The 25,779-nt window shown below is 41.7% G+C and overlaps 1 protein-coding gene across 4 annotated transcripts in view; it reads left to right on the forward strand.

Annotated features, from left to right (window-relative positions):
- LOC101465092 (protein phosphatase 3 catalytic subunit alpha) overlaps positions 1 to 25,779 on the forward strand; it is a 66,277-nt gene that overhangs the window by 38,253 nt on the left and 2,245 nt on the right. The window contains exons 4-14 of one of the 4 annotated variants that reach the window (XM_012919977.4): positions 277 to 388; positions 781 to 926; positions 1,609 to 1,748; positions 5,276 to 5,353; positions 6,268 to 6,362; positions 14,896 to 15,021; positions 16,079 to 16,150; positions 17,607 to 17,633; positions 18,640 to 18,724; positions 18,991 to 19,088; positions 22,210 to 22,239. In XM_012919977.4, the coding sequence (XP_012775431.1) occupies positions 277 to 388; positions 781 to 926; positions 1,609 to 1,748; positions 5,276 to 5,353; positions 6,268 to 6,362; positions 14,896 to 15,021; positions 16,079 to 16,150; positions 17,607 to 17,633; positions 18,640 to 18,724; positions 18,991 to 19,088; positions 22,210 to 22,239 (1,009 nt within the window). The remainder of the gene's footprint in view (positions 1 to 276; positions 389 to 780; positions 927 to 1,608; positions 1,749 to 5,275; positions 5,354 to 6,267; positions 6,363 to 14,895; positions 15,022 to 16,078; positions 16,151 to 17,606; positions 17,634 to 18,639; positions 18,725 to 18,990; positions 19,089 to 22,209; positions 22,240 to 25,779) is intronic. The other 3 variants (XM_012919979.4, XM_004554363.4, XM_004554364.4) reach the window with 3 other exon arrangements.

Here is a 25,779-nt window from a genome sequence, read left to right on the forward strand (position 1 = left end):
TTATATATATAGAGAGAGAGATATTTTAAAATAAAGCAATATACAGATATTTAATCTGGGAATTTGCCTATATGTGTATATGGCCTGAAATATTATTCTTTTATTAATAAAAGAATAATGTGTTGGCGTGTGCCATGAGCACAAAATGCAGAACTACTTTTATTGTACCACTCTGTAAAAGTGACACGATGTGACTCGATGGTTTTATGCTTCCAGCCTCTTAGAAATATGACAAGCTAACAGTTTCCTGCTTTCTTTTGTTCTGCTTTGTTTCAGTGTGTGCTGTACTTGTGGGCCTTGAAGATCCTTTACCCCAAAACACTGTTTTTGCTGCGTGGGAATCACGAATGTCGACATTTAACAGAGTATTTCACATTTAAGCAGGAATGTAAGTAACGCTTGTGCACTTAATGTTTAACCTTTTGATATAAAGCGAGTTAGCCTCTGAAGCTCTGCACGGGGAGGGAGCAAATTGAGTTATCCTTGCTAAAAAGCTGTTTATTATGTGTGCAGTTCAGCCACTGACCTCAAATGTTCACTTAAAAGCACACTCTGGCCCGTTACAGGATTCAGCCTTTATATTTGTACATGTCAAAACTGTTTCTGTTGGACTCGGACGAGATGGGGGGGGGAAAGCCCAACGAAACCCAACAAAAGGGAAGTTTTTGGAACTGCGGAGAGCCTTTCCGTCCGAGGCCAGTGAACTTCCCTGATGTATGAGAGCGCCGTTGTTTGACTTGGCATCCTCTGTTCTCCCTGCCCCGTTTCTCCCCATGACAGGTAGAATTAAGTATTCAGAGAGGGTGTATGACGCATGTATGGACGCCTTCGACTGCCTTCCCCTGGCTGCACTTATGAACCAGCAGTTCCTGTGTGTACACGGAGGACTATCTCCAGAAATCACAAATCTCGATGACATCAGGAAAGTATGTGTCCGATTTTTTTTTTTTTTTTTTTTTTTTTTTTTTTTTTTTCCCCCTTAATTTTAATAAAGCTACAGTCCTGTGTTTTAGCATGCCATAACAACATTGCTTGCAATGAGTGAAGTTATTCCTCCGGATCTGTGTGCAGACGTGGACACGGTGGATTGTAAGCAGCAGTCTGGTCCTACCTCTGATTAAAAAATGTTGACGAGTCAGATCCAGCTTTCAGACTAATTCAATAATTCTAAATGGATTTTGTGGCTGCAATCAGAGGGCATGCATAATAGAATTTTCTCTATTGAAGTGTCCATCATGCTACCCATCCAGTAATCCACGAGCTTTTGTTGGAGAAAGAGCTACTCTTGCCTGAAAGCAAAGCCATTTATGTTCAGCGCTCGTAAAGAACGGCTGCCAGTTTTTGCAAGTTTTTTCAGGCCTTTCCTTGAAAGATCCTTCCATGTCCTGAAAGACAAGTGGTGTCTTTTGACACGTCACCCATATTGTGTTACCTCGAATGCGATTTAAAATCCCTTCAGCAGACATGTTACTTAATTATGATCATAGCTGTAGTCGCCAGCTCGGCTATCGCAGAAGAAGCAATTTCTCCGCAGCAGTGTCAAGACTCCGTGTGTCATATTTCCATTCGAGCAGACTGACGGGAGTCTTGACTTTTTCCCTTCCACAGCTAGACAGATTCAAAGAGCCCCCTGCATACGGTCCAATGTGTGATCTGCTGTGGTCCGACCCCCTGGAGGATTTTGGGAACGAGAAGAGCCAGGAGCACTTCACGCACAACACAGTGCGAGGCTGTTCCTATTTCTACAGGTGAGTGTGTTCTGCGTTGATTCACAGTCATGTGATTTATTTATTTATTTGTTTTTAAGACATTTGTGTGTGTGTGTGTGTGTGTGTGTGTGTGTGTGTGTTTGTTTTCTTTTTGAATTCCAAGTAGCTGTCAGAAGGAAAGCAGCTTTAGTTTAGAGTTACATTCATCTGCAAGCCAACATTGTTTTTGTTGGAATCGGAATTAAAAACAAGATGTTGTTGCCGGTATTTTAGAAACTTTCGGTGCTCTTATTCCGCTTAGTAAAACTAAATAACCTGATTAGTTTTACTTTGTGGTTTTTTTTCTCTAAACAAAATATTTGAACTTGGAGGGGTGAAGGAGGGGGAAAAGAGTTAATAACTTCTCTCCTCCCATCCCACAATGCTCACGCCTCTGCAGCATCTCAGCTGTGAGACGGTTGTTAGAGCGCGCTGTGCAATTGAGAAATCACAAAGACTCCTCCCTAGACTGTCGCCAGTATTTATGTAACCCACATTACCTTCAATTGAGCTGAGTAACTGAACAAACTGAGGAAATGCTCGGAGCGAGCGGCTCGCGCTGTCACAAAATGTAATGAACTGGCACATTACCACGAGGCACAGTCCCGCTTCTAAATGCGCTCGGCACTCCCTCCACTCATTACGGCCTGAGTGATGCTTGCTTCGCCCTGGCGTGCCTCTGGCGAGCAGCAGAAGTCGTTGGAGATGTCCCCAGGCTCCTAATAAGCATTTTCTCATTTTCTTTTTTTTTTTTCCCAGGTGTTTCATAACTACTTACTTAATAGTATTTTAATGCCCATGATGCTCAGAGAACGACTGAGTCTCGATATTGCAGATCAACAAGTGGTTCTGCGTTAAAAAGAATATTTTGCCCACGCGTGTAGTCACCAAAAATGTAAGCTCTGTGGCCTTTTTGCCTCATCGACAGATCCGATCACATGTTTGTGTTGTATCAGCATCCCAGTTAACCTTCTGCCACTTCGCTCAGAATTCCTCTGGAGTCTTTCTTTCATCGTTGTCCCCTCGACTCCATCTGCCCAGGGGATTGCTGCTAATTGGCATCACATTGAGTTTCAGGATTTATGAGACGGTTTTAGCCAGACCGGGAGAGAGCCATTCCTCAATACTCCTCCCCAAACCTATCGGCTTCTTTACCCCCCCACACCATCGCCACAGGCACGCTCGTAACACTTTTACAAACGGTATTCAGGCGTGAAATTGCACATGTTTGAGATACGGCTGCTTTTTACAAACGCCTCCACTCGGTAGTGCGTATGAATAAGCCTGTAGTGGATGTTTAAAAAAGCAAAAAACATCTGTAATCAGTTCATATAAACAACTTTAAAGCTTTAATTTTAACCCGAGTTCCTCTTGGATCGCACATGGCGAAGTAATTTCTTGTACATCTCTTCTTGTTGTCCAAGGAGCACATTAACATCTGTGCCCCGTTGTTGGACAGATGGGAGATGATCTAATCTCAGAACGCAAACTGCCAAAAGACAAATTAGGCCAAAATGTGTCTCGACTACCAAACAGCAGCATATGGCACGTATCTACATCTGCTGGAGGAAATCAAGTGAGAAATCAAACATTTATTTCTAATTTCTCGTCCCTTGTAAAGAAAAACAAACTCATTGCTTCGTTAATTCCTTCATGGCATCTGCTCTCTCCTTTCACACAACTCCCAGCAGAACGCACGGGTTCTTGTGTCTACATGCGCCGCGATTGTTGATAGATTTCTCCTAATGCCTTCACTTTTAATAATTAATCTCTGCAGCGAGCGTGGAGCAAGACATCCAAAAAAACAGCCAGTCAGATTAACGCTTGCTTGTATAAATTTGCTTGATAATGACCGTGTCCCAGAAGGACTGTACAATAGGAAATGCAAATGTAAAGCTGCAAAACGCTTCTCTGCGGATCACACTTGAACAGAACTCCACAACAGCTTATCAGAGCCATTATGAAACCTCAGCGGTGCTTTGCGTTGATTATAGAGAAGTCTAAAAAGCTATTTTAAAATCAGCAGGTTTCGTCGTGCAGCAGTTGCTGAGGAAAATGTCTCGTTTGGTTTTGATTGCAGCGTGTGGGTGGTGTTCATTGTCGGGCAGAGGTGTCGAGCTAGGATTACAGAACCTAGTTTAAAATCCAGCCTGTATTTTATTCAAGAACTTAATATTACTTCAGTGAATCAAAGAGATTTGAGCATTCAGGGGTGTTCATTTCTTGGTGCACTTTTGTGTTTTTAACTTCTGGGTTGAATAAAAAGCGAGAAAAACTAATTGGGGTGTAGAGACAGGGCCCAGAGAGATGGGGATTTGAAGCAGACTGACAAAAAGCATTTCTAAGTAACCGAATTGTAGCAGTGATTTTAAAAAAATTGAGAAGGATGTTGTAACCCAGAGTAGAAGAAGAAGCGGGCAGCTGTTGCGCAGCGCCTGGGGACCAGCTCCAGATGTAAGCCTCGGTCAAGGGCGCGACGACAGAACATCCAGCCTAGTTTTTGATGGCAGGGGAAGCTGGAGCTCCACACAAAAGGGCCCTGTCCTTTTAACATCACGAATGATATTTCAAATGCTCTCATTTAATTAACTTCTGCGGCTCGCACAGGGCTGTAAAGTGGCTTGAAATTTCATCTGCATAGCCGCAAGATGCCAGGGGAGGAGAGGAAAAAAGAGAAACCTCTTGAATTTCGCCCCTGTTACTGTCGAATAAATCCTCCCACACTGAAGCGTTTCACATGTTGCGCGTCGGTGCCACTCATTTATTGCGAGTTGTCACTCACTTTGCGAATCGTGGGTTTCTTTGAAATGAACAAAACCTCGGCGTCCACTGGGGTTTTATTTTATTTATTTAATTTTTATTCACGCGGGGTTGAAGCATCTCTCAAATGTTTGACGGGAAGGCTGTTTTTCAAGAAAACCTATAATGAGATCATTGTTTTTGTTCTTTTTTTTTTTTTTTCTTAAAAAAATAAATAATCTCGAGGAAAGGATAACCGGTGGAAGCTGGCGCTGCAGGATGGCAAACTGCAGAGAAGATCTCTGAAGCCTTATTGTACTGCAGTATGCTGGCAGTAAGGGTTTTAGTCATGCTGCTCACAAACTGAAAGATCAGCTCAGGCATGAAACAATGCCCTGCTTTTATTCCTTAAAGTATTTCGCCGTGTGTCACTCTGTAAAATAAAATCCAGCATTTGAAAATGGTCGCACTCCTCTTATGTTCTGAACCTTTTTTGAGAAATTAAGTGCATTATTGGTGATTATATGAGGTATGAGTTATCAAGCCTTCGCTCAGGAAGTGAAAGAGCCTGCTTTAAATTTCAGGTTAGATGTTAAGATCACCTTTAAAGGCTTTCATAATAATCTTGATGTATTTTTATTCAGTGTGCGGCTGGTTTTAGAGCTTGGCCACTGTTTCCCTGGGCACAATCAATAAAGAGCCATGACTTATTTGGTTTTTCTATTGATTGTCCTTTCTTGGTCTTTTCTTGATATGTGAGTAAACCAAATACCTCTTTTATTCAACAGCTACCCTGCAGTCTGTGACTTTCTACAACACAATAACTTATTATCTATCATCCGGGCCCATGAAGCACAGGATGCTGGGTGAGTGCTGTGGTATTTTGTCTTTTCTCATCCCACTGTCACACAGAGCGATTCAGACTGGGGTATTAAATGAAAAGCCTTCCCCTGGTACCTAGGGGTTTGCTCCAGTCTGTCTGGGAGCAAGTTCAGGGCAGCCTGATCTTTGAGAGGAGCCACGTTAATCCAAGAAATGAAAAAGAAACCTCCGTGAGGAGCGAGCTGGCCAGATGTGAAGCGACAGGAATGATTCACGCAGCTCGCGGTGCGGTTTAAAAAGTGTTGCGCATTTCACATTTAGACACCTTTACAATTTTAACTACCCAGCAAATTTTTTTGGCACAGCAGGAGGTGTGATAAGCATTTCATCAGGATTTCTACAAAAATAAAGCCTCTTTGAAATGTTTTTGTTTTTTTAACACTGCCAGGTGGGTGGATGTGTCAAGCCGATCTTCCTCTAAGCAAGGTTAAGACAGTGGGAGGCACAGCAGCAAAGTTGTTTACCATTGCACTCCCACTGGGTGGTCACATGGGACACCTTGGCCCTCAGTTGAGATAGCTGCCCCAAGACACCTCAGACCACACATCATTAAGTTAATGGCTCCCTTTTAGACTTAATTTGCAATGCCCAGTGAATATGCAGATTTTTTTTTTATGGCTGCAGTCTGTGGTCTAATAAATCGTCTAGGCTAAAACATGAAGCTTTAGTCCATTCCAGATATAAATACGTAGCATTCCCCATCATCAGTAGCTGTTAGTTGCATCAGACTACTCAGAACTTGGGACTTTAGCAAAGGGATTTACTCTCTGGAGGCACAGTGAAATATTAGGCAATAAAAATTATCACTACTAATCAATCTCAAGGGTCAAATGCAGTTGAGTAATTCATGAATGAATAGTTGAAATGTTAACTGATGCTTCTCCCTGGAACTTCACAGATACCGCATGTACAGAAAGAGTCAGACCACTGGCTTCCCGTCCCTTATCACCATCTTCTCAGCACCTAACTATCTAGATGTCTACAACAACAAAGGTAAGAGCGTGGAATTTGTCGTAATCAGTCTACTGCGGCTTGTAGCTTTTGAATACCAGATTGTGACATGTCGTTTTATGACTTGCCTAAGGCGACATAATATTCACTGTCAAGTCGATCCAGGCTGTAGAGTTGTTAGTGTCAGATTTGTTAAAGATGAATGACAGCAGTGTCTCAAAATGCTTCGAAATCACTGCAGGATGATTGTAGATATAACTAATATTATGATTTTTTTGGGGAGGTTATTTGTGAAGAATTGCTCTACATTCATAAACTGTATAAAAAGACAGACGCAGCTTCTATATCTGATAGGGCTGCCACAAACAATTATTTTGATAGTCGACTAGTCACCGATTATTTTTGCGATTAGTCGACTAATCAGATCATGCGTCCATTGGACGTAAAACGTACAGCTTATTGCACCAGCACCACTCGAGCATCTCACACTTCTGATAATCAGCTGTCTGCCTGACATTTATTCAGCTGTGTAAAAATTATAACTTTAATCTCAGCCAAACCGATTTACTCAGGAACAAATAAAATACTAAAAAAAGCCAAATGATAACATTTTAAGTTATCTAAGTGACTTATATATCATGTTTAACCTGAGTAGCGAAAGACAGCAGGGGGGTTTGAAAACGATTTGCCGGGAGTCCGGTGTTCTCACGGCGCTAGTGACCTAGCCCCCGGTTAGCTATCGAGCTAGTGGGTAACAGACGTCTCCGAAAACGTCGGAGCGCTTTTGAAAATATGCGGTGTCTTGATAAACTGAGCCGATATTTGAGGTTTACACAGCTACATTCTCGCCAGAAAATATGTTCAACGTTTATTTTGTGACCCAGAAAGTATAATAAGAGAGTTAAAACTAACTAGCTGCCGCCATTGTTGGAAACTGAGCAGGGCCGCGCTATGAATTCTGGGATAGGTTGGGCCACAAAGCGACCCATCCTTCAAATCTGGGGAAATGAAGGGCGCGTTTGTCGGCCGCATTTGTCGGAGTCTTCGAATTTGGACAGTCTTCGACGTGTCGCTGTAAAGTAATCTGCCTACAAATGCGGGCACAGGAGGATGCGGTTCCTAAATTTGGACACAGCTACGATACCGGACACCGCTTCTTCTTCTTCGAGGTTTAACGGCAGCTGGCATCCTCGTACATGCAGTGCTGCCATCTTCTGTTTCAGTCCGTTATTACACTCTTAAATCCTACTACTTATTCCTGCGTCTTTTGGGATCTTACAAAGCTTGAAACGATGCTTCGACTATTAAATTAGTCGTCGACGATTTTAATAGTCGACGTAATCGTGACTAGTTGACTAACCTTAGAGGTTTTTCTGAAATGAGTGGTTTCTGTCCTATTTCAGGTCTACTTTTAGTTTGTGAGGGTGGTCTCTGCCTATGTGGCCACCCTTGGAAAAACCCAGAAGCTATTCTAGTGGTCATCATACGACATCTATATTGATATATATTCCAATAGAGAACTACTCTTCCTTGGGTCAGTGGTGTACACAAAAGTTGGTTTGCACTATTTGTCCTGTGCAACATTGATTTTAGTCTGGTAGTTTTGGGGAGGGAGCTGGTGTGAAGTGGCCTGGTGCCGCATCACTTGGCACCTAGTGACGCCCGATGCTGTGCTGCGGTGCCTGCACTGAGATGGGCTCGCCTTTGTGCTGTGAGTCAGCACTTTTCCCTGAGAGAACAGACAGTATCTGCTTTAACTGTGGGGGCACGTTTGGAATGGTGACATCGGTGGGAAAACCACAGGAAATGGGAAGGAAAGAGTGACGGGGGCTAGTTCGTGCTGTTCTGCAATGCCTCTCTTGATGAAATGCCACATCACCGCAGTGGTTATTACACATGTGAGGGCTTTCCTATTTGCAGGTGTGTGCCATCTTTGGTGAGACATTAGGTTACGTTTGTTTACTTTTTTTGGAGCTGCCTCCTTCCCTACACAGTGAAGATGGTGAAGAAGTGTGGCACTGTGCCTTTGTTTATTATTAGAAACCTATTTGTTCCATGCCAACTAATCTTCCTAGGACTCACAGTCAACACAGCACAATCCAAACAAACAAAGTGATGTGAAGCACGTGTTTGGGTTTTTGTTTTGTTTTGCTTTTTAATTCTGGTAACCAATTGCCCGGAGAATCGTTTAAGTCTTCTGGAGATCATAATGGAACAGCCGAAATATCAATTTTTCTTCCCGATTTTGTCTCAACGCTTCTTTTAGACGTAGCTGGTGGATGTTCAGCTGATTAAAATACTACCCAGGGCATTGGTGGTTATCAGACAGAAAAGATTGCTTTGTGTTGTTTCAGAACTGACTTCATTTAGACATAAAAATATATCTTCCCCCAGAGTACATGCTTTAAAAAAATAATAAAATAAAATACAATTTCTCAACATTTACTCTCCGTTGCAAAACGATGCACACTTTTTGACTAAATCCATTTTCTTAATGTAGCTACAAGCAGTAATGAAGGCAGCCGTGCAGTTCAGTAGAGCAAAGTCGCGATGGAAATGTGATCTAATCCTGTTAAAAGCTGTAAGTAAGCACTGATATAAAAAATGCTTTTTTGCTCATTACAGAAAGTTACCAGACACAAGAATTACTTATAGATATTAGGTTAAATCCATTTTTTTGCAACTTGCTGGTTTTTATTTCGTTTTTTAGTTTTTCGCTTGGTTGTAACAAACACTTTCTAAATTTTCAGTACAACAACTAACGTGATGCTGGGCCATCTGTGTTAATTTTAGTAAAAATGTTTCCTCCTTAAAAAATAAAATAAAAATGAATTGTGACCTTTCAGTCTTCAGTGGGTGTAAACCAGTTTAACAGTCTGTGTCGTGAAGTTTTCTGCTTGATCTCAGGAATCTTAGTGTTTCGTATCTAAAAACTGGCCGTCGGCTGTTGTTCAGAAGTCTCTATATAAACACTCTTCTAACCTCCACCTCTGATGGTGTTGGATGGAGACCTGGATAAATTAAGGGACTGTTATAAATCACTGTCGGGTTTTTAAAACTTCACAAATATGAGTGGGGAAAGGGAGTAGTTCCCAGCCACAAAGAATAAAACACTCCAACTTGAAGGCTCTGAGATTTCATATCAACATTAAAGCACATTACTTAGCTCCTATTCACTTGGCATCCACTTGACAGTTACACAAGTCCGTGAAACGATCCCACATTCCTGTTGATGCTCTTAACGAGTGCTGTGGGTGGGGTTCATTGGTAGAAGTAAAGCCCCTGTAATGAATTGCTGTGCTCTTAGCTTCATGCTGGAGCTCCACGCACACTGAGCAATGGCCCTGTGATTGATGGCCAAACGAGTGGGTGCATAAATTTTAAAGAGGAGGGAGGAGGCATCGGCAGCTCCCATCAATCCCGCGTTAGGGGGTGGATGGATTAACCAATGATACCTCTCCACGTGGGGGTAAAAAAAGAAGAGAAGTGCTCCTCCTATCAGAGAGGTGGACGATATCTGAAGCAACACAAACTGACTCCTTTCCCAAAAGTAGACTGAACTCACTTGAAGGCTAGTTAGACTGACGAACACATGAATTAGGACTTAATTCTATAAATTCCAGCTTTAGATGCCACCCCAGCCCTCAGTCCTCCTTTTTTCATTGAGTGTCAGATGCTGACCAGCTGTCCATCACTGCTCTGACCCCTTCAACCCTTCAGTAAAAAGTGACACAGGCAGTTGCAACATGGCAGAGGGAGGCTGTGTGAAATGAAAACTCAGCAGCAGTGATTTTGCAGTTTTCACTGTTTGATCTTTCTCGGTTTGGCTCCAGAAGTGACTGCAGTGGGGGGAGAGAGTGATGGAGTAGGGTAGATGGAGTGGGTGTAGTTGGCAGTTGTACACTTGTGCTTTTGTATTAATGGAGTGCTTTGTGCTGCATCATTATTGACCGGTCCAGAAAATCAGCAACTAAGCCCGAATGGTTATGTTTCTTAGATTGAAGTAAAGCTAAACGACAGTGGTGCTGCACGAGCTGTTTACATGAAACATTTACTTCGTCCACGACGACAGTTAAAGGTTGTTTGATCCATCTCGCTCGTGTCGCTTTCCTTCCTTCCTGTTTTCCTTTCAATTAAACAGAAAGTACCTGTTGACATCTCCTTGCAATTAATTACATACAATACAAACTGGAAAGTAGGACAATGAGTGGTAACATCAGCAGATGCATTGTATTGTAGGACAGTTCAGTTCATGCATGGATTAGAGCCAAAGTGGAGCAGATCCAGTATGGCTCCAGTTCACCGAGACGTCGCACATCGTGAGGACACACTGTGATTCGTGAGTTCTTCAGCTGTACACGGACAGCACAGACCAATTACGCAGCAGTCACTTTGATATGAAATGTTAGGCGGACATTGCAAAGGTTATTGATGAAGGTTGTGTTCTGTTTAGTTCAATAGCCTCAGTTGTTTGTGATTAGTACCGCCTCTTTCCCCACCATCTCATACCAAAATGACTGCTCTAAAATCTTTTCAGTCCCTGCAGTCCACGCGTGTGGCGTCAGCTTCTAAATGGCTGGTGTGAAAAGCTAACCCAGTGCAACTTTATACGCGAGGCATTAAAGGCAAATATGTAGTCAGCACAGAGTGTCGGAAGGACAGCGGGAATCTCCCCCTGGTCTCAAAGCAGATTTAACAGTCTTCGTTGCCAGGGAAACCGGCTGGAGGCACTCCCTTATGAATAATGAATGAGCAGGCGTCTCTCTGCAATATCTGTGTTACCGTTGCAGCAGGCTTGGCCTCAGCTGCCCTATTATCTGCCGTCGGAGCAGCAGAGCCCTCTAGTGGCTGTCATGCAGCATGCTCTGGCAGTGGACACAGAACTCTCAGCTGGTCCGTGCGAGCTTAAGTGACTTCCATTGTATGAAAAAGCTGCATATAATTGTGTTTTGCAGTGATGAGGAAAATAAAGTGCTTTAATGTCACCCTCATCTGCCCTGACAATACAGATGAGGGCACTGAATACATATTTGTCTCTAATGCCTCTTGTATTTTAAAAAAAGAAGAAAAAAAAAGCCTGAACAAGTGTTTGTGTTTGGTACGAGGCAGGTTGCTGGGTGTCTCTGTTCCTTTAAAAGGAATCTGATTTGAAGGAGCGACAACAGGGGAGCTGACCTTCTCCCCCGCTCTGCCTTTTTCCCTCTGGGCTTCCATGGCTGCATTCAATCAAGTGCCTCAACGATGTTTATGCAGTATGTGATGTTTATGCAATGGCTGCCCACGTGTGCGATTGCTTTCATGCACGCCAACGCGCAGGGATAAACACCCACAGCTCCGTCTGAGTGGACCGTGTTGTAGCAATGCAGCGCTGTTCTTATTCGAGCGGGTAGTAGTGTTTTGCTGATATTGATAATAATCCTGCATTAATTATACAAGTGTATGGATGTTCCCCTGCAGGAAAGTTTTCTGTTTGTATTGTGTTGCCTGGCACTTACGAGTGTTTAAGTATTACTTGAGCACCACTTTCAGTGCATACTACACACACACATTTGTATCAGAATGCTTACTGACCTGAATTGTGTTGTTCCTGAGGTAAAGCTGCCTGGATGCCAGGTTTGATGACTTGCTATTCTTGAATCTGAGAGGAGCTCAGGCAGGAAAGTCCCCCATGGTGACCCTGCCACAGTATCCGCTTTCCTCAGATCTGGGCCACCAGACTGGCCTTGTGTATTAGAGAATCTGAGGCTGCTATATACAGCATGGATATATTTATGTTTGGCAGCTCTCATGTTTTCCTCCACACCCACGTTAACACTGTCTAATCATAGGTGAGGTCGCACGGGGCACACTGTGTGGCCAGTTTTTGACAGCTGGTTTCTGTGTGCGTGGAGATCACGATTATAATGAGACATTTAGTAAAATAAACTGAGAAATATACTGTAAAATATACCAAATATGGCACAAGCAGAAATGTATACTGGTGAAATGCTGTGTCTTCTTTTTAATACCTAAGATTTACCTGGCAAGTTCATAAGGAGTGACACATACCATGCCAGCTGTGTAATCCTTTTTGGAAAAGCAGGTGCTGTCAAGCAGGCTTAAGTTAAAGACCCAACACACAGCATGTTTGTGCTTTTATTCTGCTGCTCTTCCTCCACCCTTACTGTGAACACCAGCTACCACACCCACTCAAGTCTCTCCTCTTAAATTATTCATCTGAGTAATTGAAAACCGCTGTGTATGGATTTTTTTTAAGGCAAATGTAGATTTTTGTAAATATTCTCTAAGTTTGCAAACTGAAACTGCTCTAAAAATAAGAAAAAAATAACATGTGGGTGTAACTTAAGAGTTCATAAATCGATTGCCTAGAAACTAAGAATACATACTTTCATTACAGTAATGATCATTATTGTGTCTAGTACCTTACTTTTCTATCTATTCCTTCCTTTCCTCCTCACCAGGAACTGCTTTTCTGTTAACCAGTGAAACGTGCTCGCCCTCATGAGCCCAAATGTTCCAGAGCATCGATTTTTATTTTCTCCAAACAGCAGGTTACCCTCGTTTAGATGCTTGTGCAGTTTGCTAACTTTGATTTGCAGAAATCAGTTTGTACTTTTGCATTTAAATGAGTCCTTCTGTCAAAGTGAGAGATTGGCACATGCTGACTGTGTAGATATCACCTTAAAGTGGCAAAAAAAATATCCGCCTTTTAGTCTTTGTGTAGGTATTTTGTTCTAAACCGTTTTATTCTCCATCATCTCCAGAGGTTGACTGACAGCATTTGACAAGATGTTGAGCGACGTCCAGGTTTCGGTGTGGACGTGGACGACAGTTTTGTCCACCTTTTCCTTTTTTCTTTTCGGGCAAATGGTACTCTGTAGTTATCAGTGGTTTTGCTGAATCACACCTCCGCACAGCACCTGCAGCTAATGAATCATTAACCAGGAACAGTAAGCGACTTTTAACATTGAATCCCACATCAAGTGTTTCATAATGCGACTGAATTAATTTGTTGTTTTAGGTTTGAAGAAGAAATGTTAAGGCCAGTCCCGAAATGCTTTCTTACTTCAACTAAAAGGGGGGGGGGGGAAAGTTACTTGTGAAGAATGCATCAGTATTCTTCCAGCGATTGCTCGGATGTTTGTTTCTTCTGTGTGTATACCATTAGCTCTTCAGCTGAGTACTTTGAGGGCTATTCTCCTCAGACCAAGTGTAAGAGCCATCATGACAGTGAAGGCTGTAAGTGGTGGTTGGGAACAGGATAGAATCTAATAATGGACCCTGGACCACAGCGAGAGCTGAGGCCTCTTTATCGACATAAATCCCAAATGTGTCATAAAATCATAAATCAAAACTTCCATTATAGGCTTGGGTGGTATCTCTTTTTTCATACTTTGCTGACATTTCATAGGAGTATATTATATTTGTTGGGTGAAGCAACCGCAACTTTCTTGAGGCAGATGGTACACGCAGCTTTGCCCTTGCTGGCGGACAGATTTTTATCAACAGGATTAAATCTAAATGCTTCCATTGGGTTTTTTTTTCTGTCTTTCACAGCTTGCTGAGCTCAGCTGCCTTGTTCCACCAGTAGAGACTGAGCTCTGTGCACTGCAATCCATGACCTAGGGCTGTGCGATATGACCAAAATCTCATATGCCGATATAAAACATCTCTATATAAACGATATAAATTTTCTGTAAATTCTGTGAATCTCGGGCAGCTCGACTTGCGTGAAGTGTTTCCAGCTGGGCGTCGTGTACCTGGAGTCGAGTGTTTTAACCGATGCATGAAACGATACATTTTTAGTCACAAGTTGTAACGCCCATCGTTTTCTTTGTATTTATTACACAGCGTGCTGCGGGGAAAAGCCTGCTCTAACGTTTGAGTCTAAGGTTTATTTTTTAGCACCTTTGCGTCTCATCCGTAAATACTCTGCATACTCTCTCACGTGATTCAGTTTATTTTGAAAAGTCTCAACAGGATCTTGAGCTTTATTGTGAAAGGTTTATGTGGAATATAAACAAGCGGACACGCGATGGTGTTACCGTCGTTGTTGCTAACAACAACTCATAAAAACAGGCGCTTGTCCGTACGTAGTGTGGTTATATTAAATATAAGAGAAAGAGAGAACTTTAAGAAATTAATATAGCCACTACAGTGATCATCAGAACGATGAAAAATATTGCCGTAAACAGCTTATTTTGCGACACCACGAAACAAACGATAGCGTAAAATGAAACGATAGATGTTTTTATATCGTCATCCGACATATATCATTATATCGAACAGCCCTACCATGACCCCAATACATCTCTATACCATTTCATTTATAGAGAGATGTATACTCCCTGATTTTCTTTATTTTGTGACCGTATTGAAAATTTCTACATCCCCAATTTCTACATTGTCTTGTTACATGTAGGCAGAGACGTTCTGGAAACTACGACTGTTTAAAGGAATATTTTGTTACAGCTATTCATCTTGTTTTTCCGAGGATTGGAAAGAAAACAGGATTTCCTTTTATTTAATACTCTGGATTTGCTTTAACATCTTTCCTTTTTTTTCCCATCCCCAGCGGCAGTGCTGAAGTACGAGAACAACGTGATGAACATACGACAGTTCAACTGCTCACCTCACCCCTACTGGCTGCCCAACTTCATGGATGTTTTCACCTGGTCCTTGCCCTTTGTTGGTGAGAAAGGTGAGTGTGCATGCACTACATTCAGTTTCTTTTAGTAATGAGTGAAAGCAGTTCTTCTTTTCATTCTTGAATGGCGCTTGTCCTTCTGATTTTCATGAATTGCTATTGAAAACAGCCCGGCCTTGAGAAATATAGCGTGTACACTTTGTGCCGCAAAATCACTTTGCGGTTCATACATGGGATACTTAAAGCCAAAGATTTACAAGCCAGAAACGCGCTTGTATGCAGCGTTATAAATAAGTTAGAGGTAGAAGTTGGGACGAATGGGTTTGTTTTTTAACGAGGCACATACACTTAAGGATACATAAAAGGGAAAATTGGAGGAAAGTTGGAAAATAAGTGTGTTTTGAATGTTTTGTTTGATAGTTTCCAGCGGACTGGATAATCTAATAGCAATAGGAAACTTTTCCAGAGACAAAGGCAGCAGATGCTCAATCTCTTTGATCTTAAGTGAAAGGATAGACAGTGGAGAGCCAATCTGGTTGGATTTAAGTCCTAATGCAAACACGAATCATTCAGAAATATGCTCCAACGTTGCACCATGTAGCACCCAATAAGCAACCAAAATTATGTATTGATTTCTAAATTCTTCTTGGAGCCAGTGTTTGTCTCCCTGCTTTCTTGATCAGAAGATAAACTCCAGCTTTTCTTGTCTTTCTTTGTTCTATTTGCTGATGAGCTGCAGCTCCTTGTTAAAGCAGGAGTATAATGAGCAGTTGTGAGCTCTATATATATACATGTCTATATAAAGTAAATTGCAGATAAGTAGTCCATGAAAGTTAGAAACTGCCAGACATTGGCTGTGCTTGGCATTGTCGAGGTCTGGGTTGCTTTGAAGATTTACTCTGGTTAAGCTGTGACACATCTGTGTCAATTAATCACACATAAGTATGCCATTCCTGGCAGTCTCACGAGGTCACTGATCAGCACAGCTAACTGCATGTGTGTGTGTGGAAGAGTCAATCGAGTGAACCGGAGCAGCCCAGAGTTTCTCAGCAAAGTTTTTTATTAAATATGTGTGAGATGTTTTAAAGTATGCTTCTCTTTTCTTGTACAGTGACGGAGATGCTAGTGAACGTATTGAGCATTTGCTCCAATGATGAGCTGTCAACTGAAGAGGAGCTGGACGGTAAGCTCGGTGGTTCAGTTTTCTCTGCACTTTGCCCCTGCTCCACTAGAGGGCGTATCAGACGTTCATTATTCAAAACCTCACACACACACAGACTCTTACTTAGTTTTTACATGTATGGTGTTCAGAATTTTACATGTAAAAACTATATATGCTTTAAACTATTAAACACAGAGGAACGTGACGTCTGAATGACTGAACTCGGCAGCTTGGAAATGATGACCTTAGATAATCCAGGAAATATGAAGACCCTTATAAAGTCTCAACATGTCTGTCAGTATTAAAACAAAAAATCCTTTGAGGACAGTTTTTTGAAGTGTTGTTTTCTGCTAAGTTGCTTGGTTTATCTACGCTAGTGGTGAATCTGAGTCATCTGTTTGATACCAGCTTACAGCTTATGTACACGAGATGGCCAGTTTTCCTCTGCCTGCCCCACCTCTTACTGCCAAACAGGAAATGATCTCACCAGACCCCCTCCTCCCACCTCTCTTCCTCCTCTTTCTTTGTGTTTACTAATGGTCACAGTGTGCATCGGTAAACCCAGGATATGTGTCAGGATCTCAGCAGATTTCCACCATGTCTGAGCTCCTGCACATCTAAACGCAGCGTTTCCTTTAATCTACTGATCAGGGAGCGTAGATTGAGATTTGCACAGATCATGTGCAAGACCAAATGTTGTGGTTTATAATGATTTAGAAATATTTGGGGGGGGTTTGTTACTATTTTTTCCAAATTCACAAAGAGAACCTTTCTTGCTTCATTGTGCTGTTGAAGTTGTGATTGTAAATATCATTATAGAATGAACTGGTTTTACATGTGGCTCATTTAAAAAGCATTTCATATGAGAAAAGCTAAATTCTGATTATATCGATGAGGAAATTAGCACAACTCATGCACTCGGCCATTCCTAAACATTAGTAGCTGTCCTTTAACATCTTCATTTTCTACCAACTCATTCATGCTGATTTTAGATGATCTCATTTCTTGCCACTGCTTGTTTCTTGTTTAGTTTCGCAGCCATTTCCATGCTTGTTTTATTTATTTATTTTAACTGTTTTGACATTTGAATTGTGTTATGTTTTCTTTCTCGCTCATAAGCTCCTTTTTTGTGCCCTGTTATGATTTCAGATAATCCTTCCTATGACCCGCTCTTTATCTGCTATGGTTTCCATGGTTTTCAGTTGCCATTATGTTGACGTTTCCAACCTCACTACATATTTCACATCTTTTCTTCTCTCTCTCATTCTCTGTCTTTCCCATGATTATCTCATCTAATTTCTCTTTTTTATGTTTTCCAGAGTTTTGTGCTCAAGGCATCGCTTTTGTTTACACTCGTGCTTTCTTGCCTCTTATTTTGCCGTGCGCTCCCTCTCTTCCACCTCATTCATTCTGCAGCCATCCACTGATCTCTCTGTCCTTTCTCTTGTCTTCTCTTCTGGGGGTGTTTCATGAGAAGGACAGCTAATATATCCCCCCAAAAAAGGTACAAACACTAGCTGTACTGGTGTGTGCAGAGATGGACAGACTTTTGTTCAGTGCTTGCTCTCTGCATTTCTGAAGTCTCTAAACTAACACCTCTGTTTAAAGCACCTGCTAACACTTCTGCTGAGGCTAACTGTGGTTCTCAATTAAACCGAAAAATGGGTCAAAAGTGTTAACAGTTACCCACTCCTGTTTGAGGCCGGCCCAGAAAGGGGAAAAAGTGTTCAGAAGAGTCATGCCTTTTATCTAAATTAGTCTTTGTTGTACACAATAAATATATTCTGAAGAATGAGCAACCTGAGGATGGCAGGAAACAGATCCTCACACTGTCAGCTGTGTCCCTTACCCAGCTTTACTCCATGCATCGACTTCATTTCTGTCCCTCGTACATTTTCCAAACTGGGCCTTTGGGACCTTGAAACTGTTATTTTGCAAAAGGGGATCTTTAAAACAAAGTTTCCAGTCCAGGAAAAATCCCGTTAGTCTCCACCGCTAAAACACAGCACAGGAAAATTTAAAGAGCGTGCTTATCGAAACATGCTGAAAACACTTTGGACAAGGTCAGAGCCATTCAGTGATGGAGAACAGTGGCTTGTTTTAAAAAGGTTTAAGTGCTCTCTGGGCAAAATAATCTGTGAGAGTCAAAGGGACTGCAGCTCACAGTACGTAACACAGCCGCAGCATGAATGCACTGAATGCTGAGAATTACTCAGATGATGTGATGTGTTTATAGATGCAAACCATTTTCTGTAAACCGAACTTAAGACTCCAATAACAATGTGTTTGCATTGTATTCGTCTCCTGCACTGCTGGATAAACTAATAGTGGAGAGACGTGCTCTGTTTTGAGTAGACTCACTGAATTCGATGGTCTTTTAACGAGGATTTGGGGGATTAAAACAAACGGCACATAGACTATGCGGTGCATTGTACGCTCGACTTCCACAGGACGTGGTTGAGTTCAGATGAGTCACGGGTTGTAAGACTTTTTGCACTTTCTCAATGCAGGTGCCACAGCTTCTGCACGTAAGGAGGTCATCCGCAACAAGATCCGTGCCATTGGGAAGATGGCCAGGGTATTCTCTGTGCTCAGGTAAACACTTAAAAACAGTGTTGTTGTTGCGTTAAGCTCCATTTACACAGCCTTAGAGATCTGCGCTTGAATATATTATTAATAACTTATTAAAGTAATAAATATGTTACTTTAATATTTCATGTTACAATTGATTTCTGACTCTTTTTGTTTTGTTTTTTTTGTTGCCAACTTAGTAACATGGTTATGTAGTTATGTGACTGCCCAAAACCCATATTTTTGATGTTTTTCTAAATAAATAAAATGTTGCTCGGTTAATATTTCAGAGAGGAGAGTGAGAGCGTGCTGACGCTGAAGGGTCTGACGCCCACAGGCATGCTACCAAGCGGAGTGCTGTCCGGAGGCAAAGAGAAGCTGCAGAATGGTAAGTGTGTCACAGAGACCCCCCACCACCAGTGGATTCTCACACCAACACGTTTTCCCCTTACACAGCAGAACTCTCAACAAAGTGCAAGCTTAGTGTTTACAGAATACTGCAAATACAGACTCCTTCACTTTTCTCCTCATTAACTGTACTGGAATTTCAAAATGTTAGCATAGTTAAATGTTTCTGAGAGTGTCAGTCTTTTTTTATGTTTAGTTTAATTGTTACTAAACAGCAACAGTTGCTCCTTGTAGTTTTTATCTCCCTAAACAATGACAAACACATTCAGCAGATTTTTATTTATTTTTTAAATTTTTTTGTGTCCATGTGTCCCCTCTGATCTGTACGGAGCCCCGCAGGGGACATGGGAGAAAAAAAAATTAAGACGGACTTTTGCGAGATCTCGCAAAACAAACTCGGGATCTCGCAAAACAAACTCGGGATCTCGTTAGCTCGAAGCTAACGGGAGGTCGAGACCTACTACAGCCGGGAGGAACACTGCTTTCCCGGCACATCGTGCCTCGACCTCCCGGTCGGCTTCAAACTGGCGTCCGAAGAATGCGGCTAAAACTTTTGCGAGATCCCGAGTTTGTTTTGCGAGATCTCGCAAAACTTTTGCGAGATTTCGCAAAACTTTTGCGAGATTTCGCAAAAGTCCGTCTTAATTTTTTTTTTCTCCCATGTCTCCTGGGGGGCTCCGTAGATCTGGCATTAATACGCTCTCTTCCCGTCCTATTCTTTCACTGTATTCCACTGGGTTTATCTCAAATATTACCTGTATCTTTTTCTTTCTCCTTTCTCCCTAGAAACTGCAGGTATAATCAATTGTGCAAGTATTCCATTGTGTGTTGTTATTTTTTTCTTTGTGGGAAAAGATAAGCGTTCAGTTCACTCTTTCTCATGTGAAATTTCAAATGCTCCCTCAATGAGTTTGGCAAGCTGCCGCAGCAAGGAGATGAAGGCTTTTTTGGAATCACCTTTACGCACGCTTTAATTGGATACAAACGTTTACAGCGCTGATCAGATCTGAGCGCTAGCAGAGAATCTCAGCAGTGCTCTGTCAGAATAGACTCAGGTCTCTGTGAATCAAGGGATAAAACTGTATCGACACTAATAAGTGTAGAAAAAGGGATAGCTGCCATCTGCCTTGTCATTCACCAAGTAAAGCAGAAATCCGGTAGACTTCCCTCTCCTCGCACAGGTTCTCACCCTACATCAGCTAGCACTTTCCTGAATACACAAAAACATCTGTAGCATAGTGTTAGTAACCTTTAAATAATGATGATAATAACAAAGGTTTAATCATGCTGTACAGTATGGTGTACAGTACTTTAGCACACTTAATCATCAAACTGTTTGTTTGGTCCTCGTGTAGCATTACCTACTTAGCTACTGGTCATACCACACTAAGGTAGCAGCAGTCGTGCAGGTCTATGGATCTCAGTAAGATTGTGTTTTATTGCTTAATAACACCCCTTTTCGTTTCTAATGTATAAAATCTTATTGAAATCGTGGAAGACTTTACTAAAGAACCACTTGAACATATTACATAACACCGTGTTCATCAACTTAGTGCGCACGTGTCCTTAGACGTGAGTCTGTCAGAAATCAAAGAGCCTCTGACTAAAGCTGTCAGTTTTGCATATCTCTGTTAGGAAGGATGCAATTATCCTGAAAGCATAGCATTCTTTCACAGTCATTTTCAGCATCTCTACTGAGCTTTTAAACCAACATTAAAGTGGACCTATCATGCTCATTTCCAATATCATGGGTTTTTTCAGGGGGGTTTTTTTTTTCTGGGAATCAACTAAAGTAGCTCTGCATGATTCATTTTTATCATCATTTATCTTATGCTGGGCCGTGTTGCTGCCCATTAGCACATGCCCTGTCTGAAAAGAGCTGCTTGAATAGCAGGTGGGTGGGGCTTCTGTGTTGTTAGCCGGGGGAATATCTGACTCTGACCTCATTATTTGGAACTTTGACCATGTCTGATATGCCCGTCCAGCATTGGAAAACAAGGGAAAGCATCATGGGTCCCCTTTAAGTTTCAAACAGGTGTTTCTGCCGATGGCCTACATGACAATAGTGCTCTTAAGGATTAGTGTATACATTATATAAGTTCAGAGGGATTTGTTTTTGAAGCAGCTGACACTAAAGAGAACTGCGGTGAAGGTAGAGCGATGTTCAGAGATTCCTGTTACGACATTGGTAGAATCACACTGCTGCCCTTAGCACATCAGTGTGCTTCTACTCTAATGTTGACTCCATCAGTCATACTCTTTAAAGTCTCATGCTATTGTGCCCTTTTTTTAAGTATGTAGTCTTTAGTAGAATTTAGTCATTACTTTGTTGTCACCCTCGCCCCACCCCCCATCTTTGTTAAAGTTGACTCTGCAAAGTTTTATCGTGTGTTCACTTATTATCTCGAGGATGACTGTAATTGATTGGTAAGTGGCTGAAAGGTTTCCTCCCCTCACGCGTCGCAGAAGTAAGCCAGCACTTTTGATATTTATTATCAAAAGATGCTAATCCCGCAGCTGCAGATGCTACTTCATGTTGCACACAACACAACGCTAACGACGCTCCATGTTTCTGTTGTACTTCGAGCTTTTACATTAACAGTTCAGTCACGGCCAGAAAGCTCACACCTGCACGCGCACTTAAGTCCTCTCTCTGTTTTCCATTTGTCTCGTTTCGAAATGTACTCTTTTCTTTGCGTAACAGGAACACCTAATGCATCTGCAACTTGCTAAAATTGCTGTCAATGTTCATTCTTGCAGTTTCCATTTTATCTGTCACACATTCAGACCTTTTGTCAAACACATTCAAAGTACCTCAAACATGCAATCCTCTCCATGAGGTATGCTGCTACATACGTGTATCGCCTTCCCTTTACAGATCTGGAACTAAGGCTCATCCTCTCCCCTCCTCCCCCCTCTTTCACCGTTTCCCCTGTTTGCTAACATCCACATGTCCTCTGTCATAAAATGTGGAGATGATTTTTAACCTGTGTTGTCGGCATTGGCTGTCTTTGCTGCTCATTGACTTGTTCCTGGGACAAAATGAACTCTCCTGCTCACTTCTCTCATTCATTTTGCAACCTCCCTCTTCTTCTCTTCAGCTACTATTGAAGCTATTGAGGCTGACGAAGGTAAATGGGTCTGGCTGCCCTCTTCTGTTGCTTCTCATGGCAATAGACAGGGGGCTGTGCTGGGTTTTCATCCATCTCGCTGGTGCTTGAATAGAGTGTGTTGGGTGTTTGGGCTAACAAATTGTGGCATAGTATTAACGGAGAAAAAGAAGTAAGTAAATTAGGAAATCCTGTGGTCACATGTTTGAAAGGGGAATGTCTTTCATAGCACAGATTTTATAATCACAAAGGTCATCTGTGATTTTGAGTGAGTGCAAAGCAAATTACACCTCGCGGTCTTCCTCGGAAATCAGCGCTAATGTAGGCCACAATCGGTTCATCCACAAAAACTCCTGCGTTAAGGATCTTCTCTGTTAGAAGTTAAAATAATCTGCATGAAACATCAAGATAAAGAGAAAATGCACATTCACACGTATATAATGTAGGAGGTGGGTATCATCAGGTCATCTGGCAGCTTTACCAAGCCTTCAGCCTATCCAGAGGGATAGACTGGACCAGCATCCTTAAAGGTCCTGAAAACCTAAAGTTTTGAGGGGTTATGTGATGCACACAAGCCAATAAAATCCTTCATTTTTAAGTGCAGTATTGTGCAAAGGTCTTGAGCCGTGGCCCATTTTATATTGTTTTTGTATCGTTTCGGCAAAGAGCCAGACTATGTTTGGCAATTTTTAAGGTGGTCTGGAGCAATACTTTTCCAGGCACTCCATTTTTAGAATTAGTACCGCTGAGCTATGAATCTTTCAAGTGTAAAAAGACACCCGACGAAAGGGATGAACCAGTGTTGTGTCTACACATAACAGACAACTTATTTAAAAGCCTATTTTAAATTGTATCTTTAGGCACGTTGTTACTAGCAGCTTATCACAGAAACACACGAGATGAGTTTCAGAGCTGTTATCCAAACAACTTGGTATCTCTCACATGGTTTGCCCTTAAAAAAATTGATAAAACTGGACAAACAAGCGGTAAATCAAGACTTTTGCACAGTATTAGATCTGGCATGAACTTTTCCTAAACAAGCCTTAACTACTTCAGACCAATAGGAGAAGCACAAAGGTTATATCGCCATCATGGGTTCTGAATTTGGCCTTTCCCAAAAGCACAGGTGCTAATGTTGTGGTACTGGTACCAGTATTTTTCCACAGCAAATGTGTGCAGCAGATCTAGATAAGGCACCATGTAAGTGAAAAATAACCCCACCTTCCTGATTAAGGTTTTCACGACCTTAAAGAGGAAGTAGGTCCTGTCGAGTTATCGGTAGAGTTCACCTTGACAGGATATTGAATATCATTTTGAAGTAACACTTTATTTCCTAATGGAATATATTCCTAATGTTACCGAGGGTAATACTTTATGTGGTAAACTGCACTTGTTCTCTTATCTGGGGATTGAATGAACTTTTCCAGAGGAAGGTACTTCAATGAAATCACTCATCATAGTTTAAATGATTAATGCAATGCTCTTATCATAGCAGACAGCACGCTCCCCCTCTGCTCTGCCCTCACACAATACAATGAAGTCTTGCTATGAAAGCTCTTGATGGTTTTCCCCTTTGAAACAGCTGAAGCAGTTGTGCATTGTTGTTGCTGTTTTATTTATGTAACACCTTCCTTAGAGCTGAATCTGAATTGGTAGACGCTCCACAGGAGGCTTTGAAATCCAAATTGGACGCTCCCTAAAATCTGCTTTACTTGCATCGCCTTTGGCGCAAGAACAACCTCAACTGCGAGCTAAATAGTAGTATGCCAGCTGCTATTTACATTGAAATTGTCCAGTACTTCCTCTTTAGCCCCATAGAGGACAGTCCATTGTAGTGTCCAGACTCTTCTCTGCTTCTCTCTCCATGTGGATCCTCTGTGGCCCTGCTGTGTCGTGTTCTTTCCTCTGAGCTGCTAATAACCTGTGTCTGACCTGTGCTATGCAGCAACACAACTACGCTACCCATCACACCGTCCTCTCCACAATCCCCAATTTGTCCTCTTAAATCAAATCCCCTCCTCCCCTTGTCACACCCCCATTCTAGTAAGAAGGGTTTTCTTATTTACAACCATAGTATTAATCACCCTCAGTCTGTATGAAAGGTGGAAGTAACAAAATGTTTTTTAAAAAGTGCTGAAATAGAACTCAAGCTGAATATTGGAACGATTCGTTCTTGTAATACTTAAAGTATCCATCGACTTGAATGAAACAGCCTTGAATTGCTGGTTTTATTAATGTCATTGGTGTTTCTTTGCATATTTAAAGGGTTTTATCTTCATTATTCAGTTTAGTTCACTCAGTTTTGTATCATATTGCAACTTCCACCCATCATAACCTCCAGTCAACCTTCAATTGCTGCATGCTTCAAGCAGACTAAACAAGTCGTTAGCACCCCAAGTTCCTTTGATAGTGTCTTTGTACGTGAGCTCAGTCTCAACGTGGTTTCTATTTTGTGGAAGTGAATGTCTCAGTGGGCTCCACTCTAGTGTTTCTTTTTCTCCTCCCTTTATTCTTTTCTTGTCTCTTTGATCATTTCTCCCCCTTCCCTTTTGTCGTTACAAAAGCTGTGTTGTGATGGGGTGACCTGGATGTTTGGGGTCTTCAGGTGTTCCGCGATACGGCTGCGTTGAGATTTTGGTTAATATCGGTCACATTCTTAACTTTTAACATGCGCAAAAAAGCATGACAAGATGGCCACGAGATGGTCTGCTATCACGGATATTGTTGGCACAGTGAAAACCTGTCGACCCTGATGTCAGGAAGTGCCCTTTGTAGAGTTAGAAGGAATATGTAATCGTTTCATCTGTCAAGCGGCATTATCACATAAGTTATATCCGTGTGTTGTCACATTATCAAATTGCTTAAATACTTTCATATTGCGTTCATGCCTTATTAAACCATTAATCGTTTAAAATGCTGCACGACAAATACTGTTTTCCATGAAAAACACAAACAAGTAACAGTGGTTGAAGACTTTGTCTGGCCTCATGAATAGCAAAGATTCTTCTCACTTCATTCATCTTCAACCCAAAGAAAGTTCAACTTTTAGAATTTTTTTATTTCCTGGGTGGAGTCACAAGAGAAGATTCATAACACTCGTGATTCTCAGTCACAGCTAGCTACTTCAGCTTAACACCCAGCAAAGCACTAATGTGCACAAACTTTGACCTGCCTGGTATCCACTTATAACTCATAGAAATTATTAATAGAAGCCAAAAAAACAATATTTTGTACTAGCCTGTAAACATTCCTTTGGTAGGCTCCTTTGATTGCCTCGCTTTTGGTTCCACGCTCAAGGGGCGGAAGTTTAACGCTTTACAGTCGGCTCCATAGTGTAGTGGTTAACACATTTGCCAAACATGCAAAAGATGCATGGTTCTAGTCAGGAGGAGATTATCAAAATCCCTTGAAGAGTTGTATCAAAAAGGACAGCTTGGATAGAAATATGAGGATATTGACACTTTGCAAACAAGGTAGCAGCCAAAAGAAACAAAAGAAAGAAGCTAAGCTAACCAGATTTAATGGGCAGGATTTTTTTTTTTTTTTTTTTTTTTAAATCTT

The sequence above is a fragment of the Maylandia zebra genome, linkage group LG3, assembly GCF_041146795.1.
Source record: "Maylandia zebra isolate NMK-2024a linkage group LG3, Mzebra_GT3a, whole genome shotgun sequence".
Classification (NCBI taxonomy): Eukaryota; Metazoa; Chordata; class Actinopteri; order Cichliformes; family Cichlidae; genus Maylandia; species Maylandia zebra.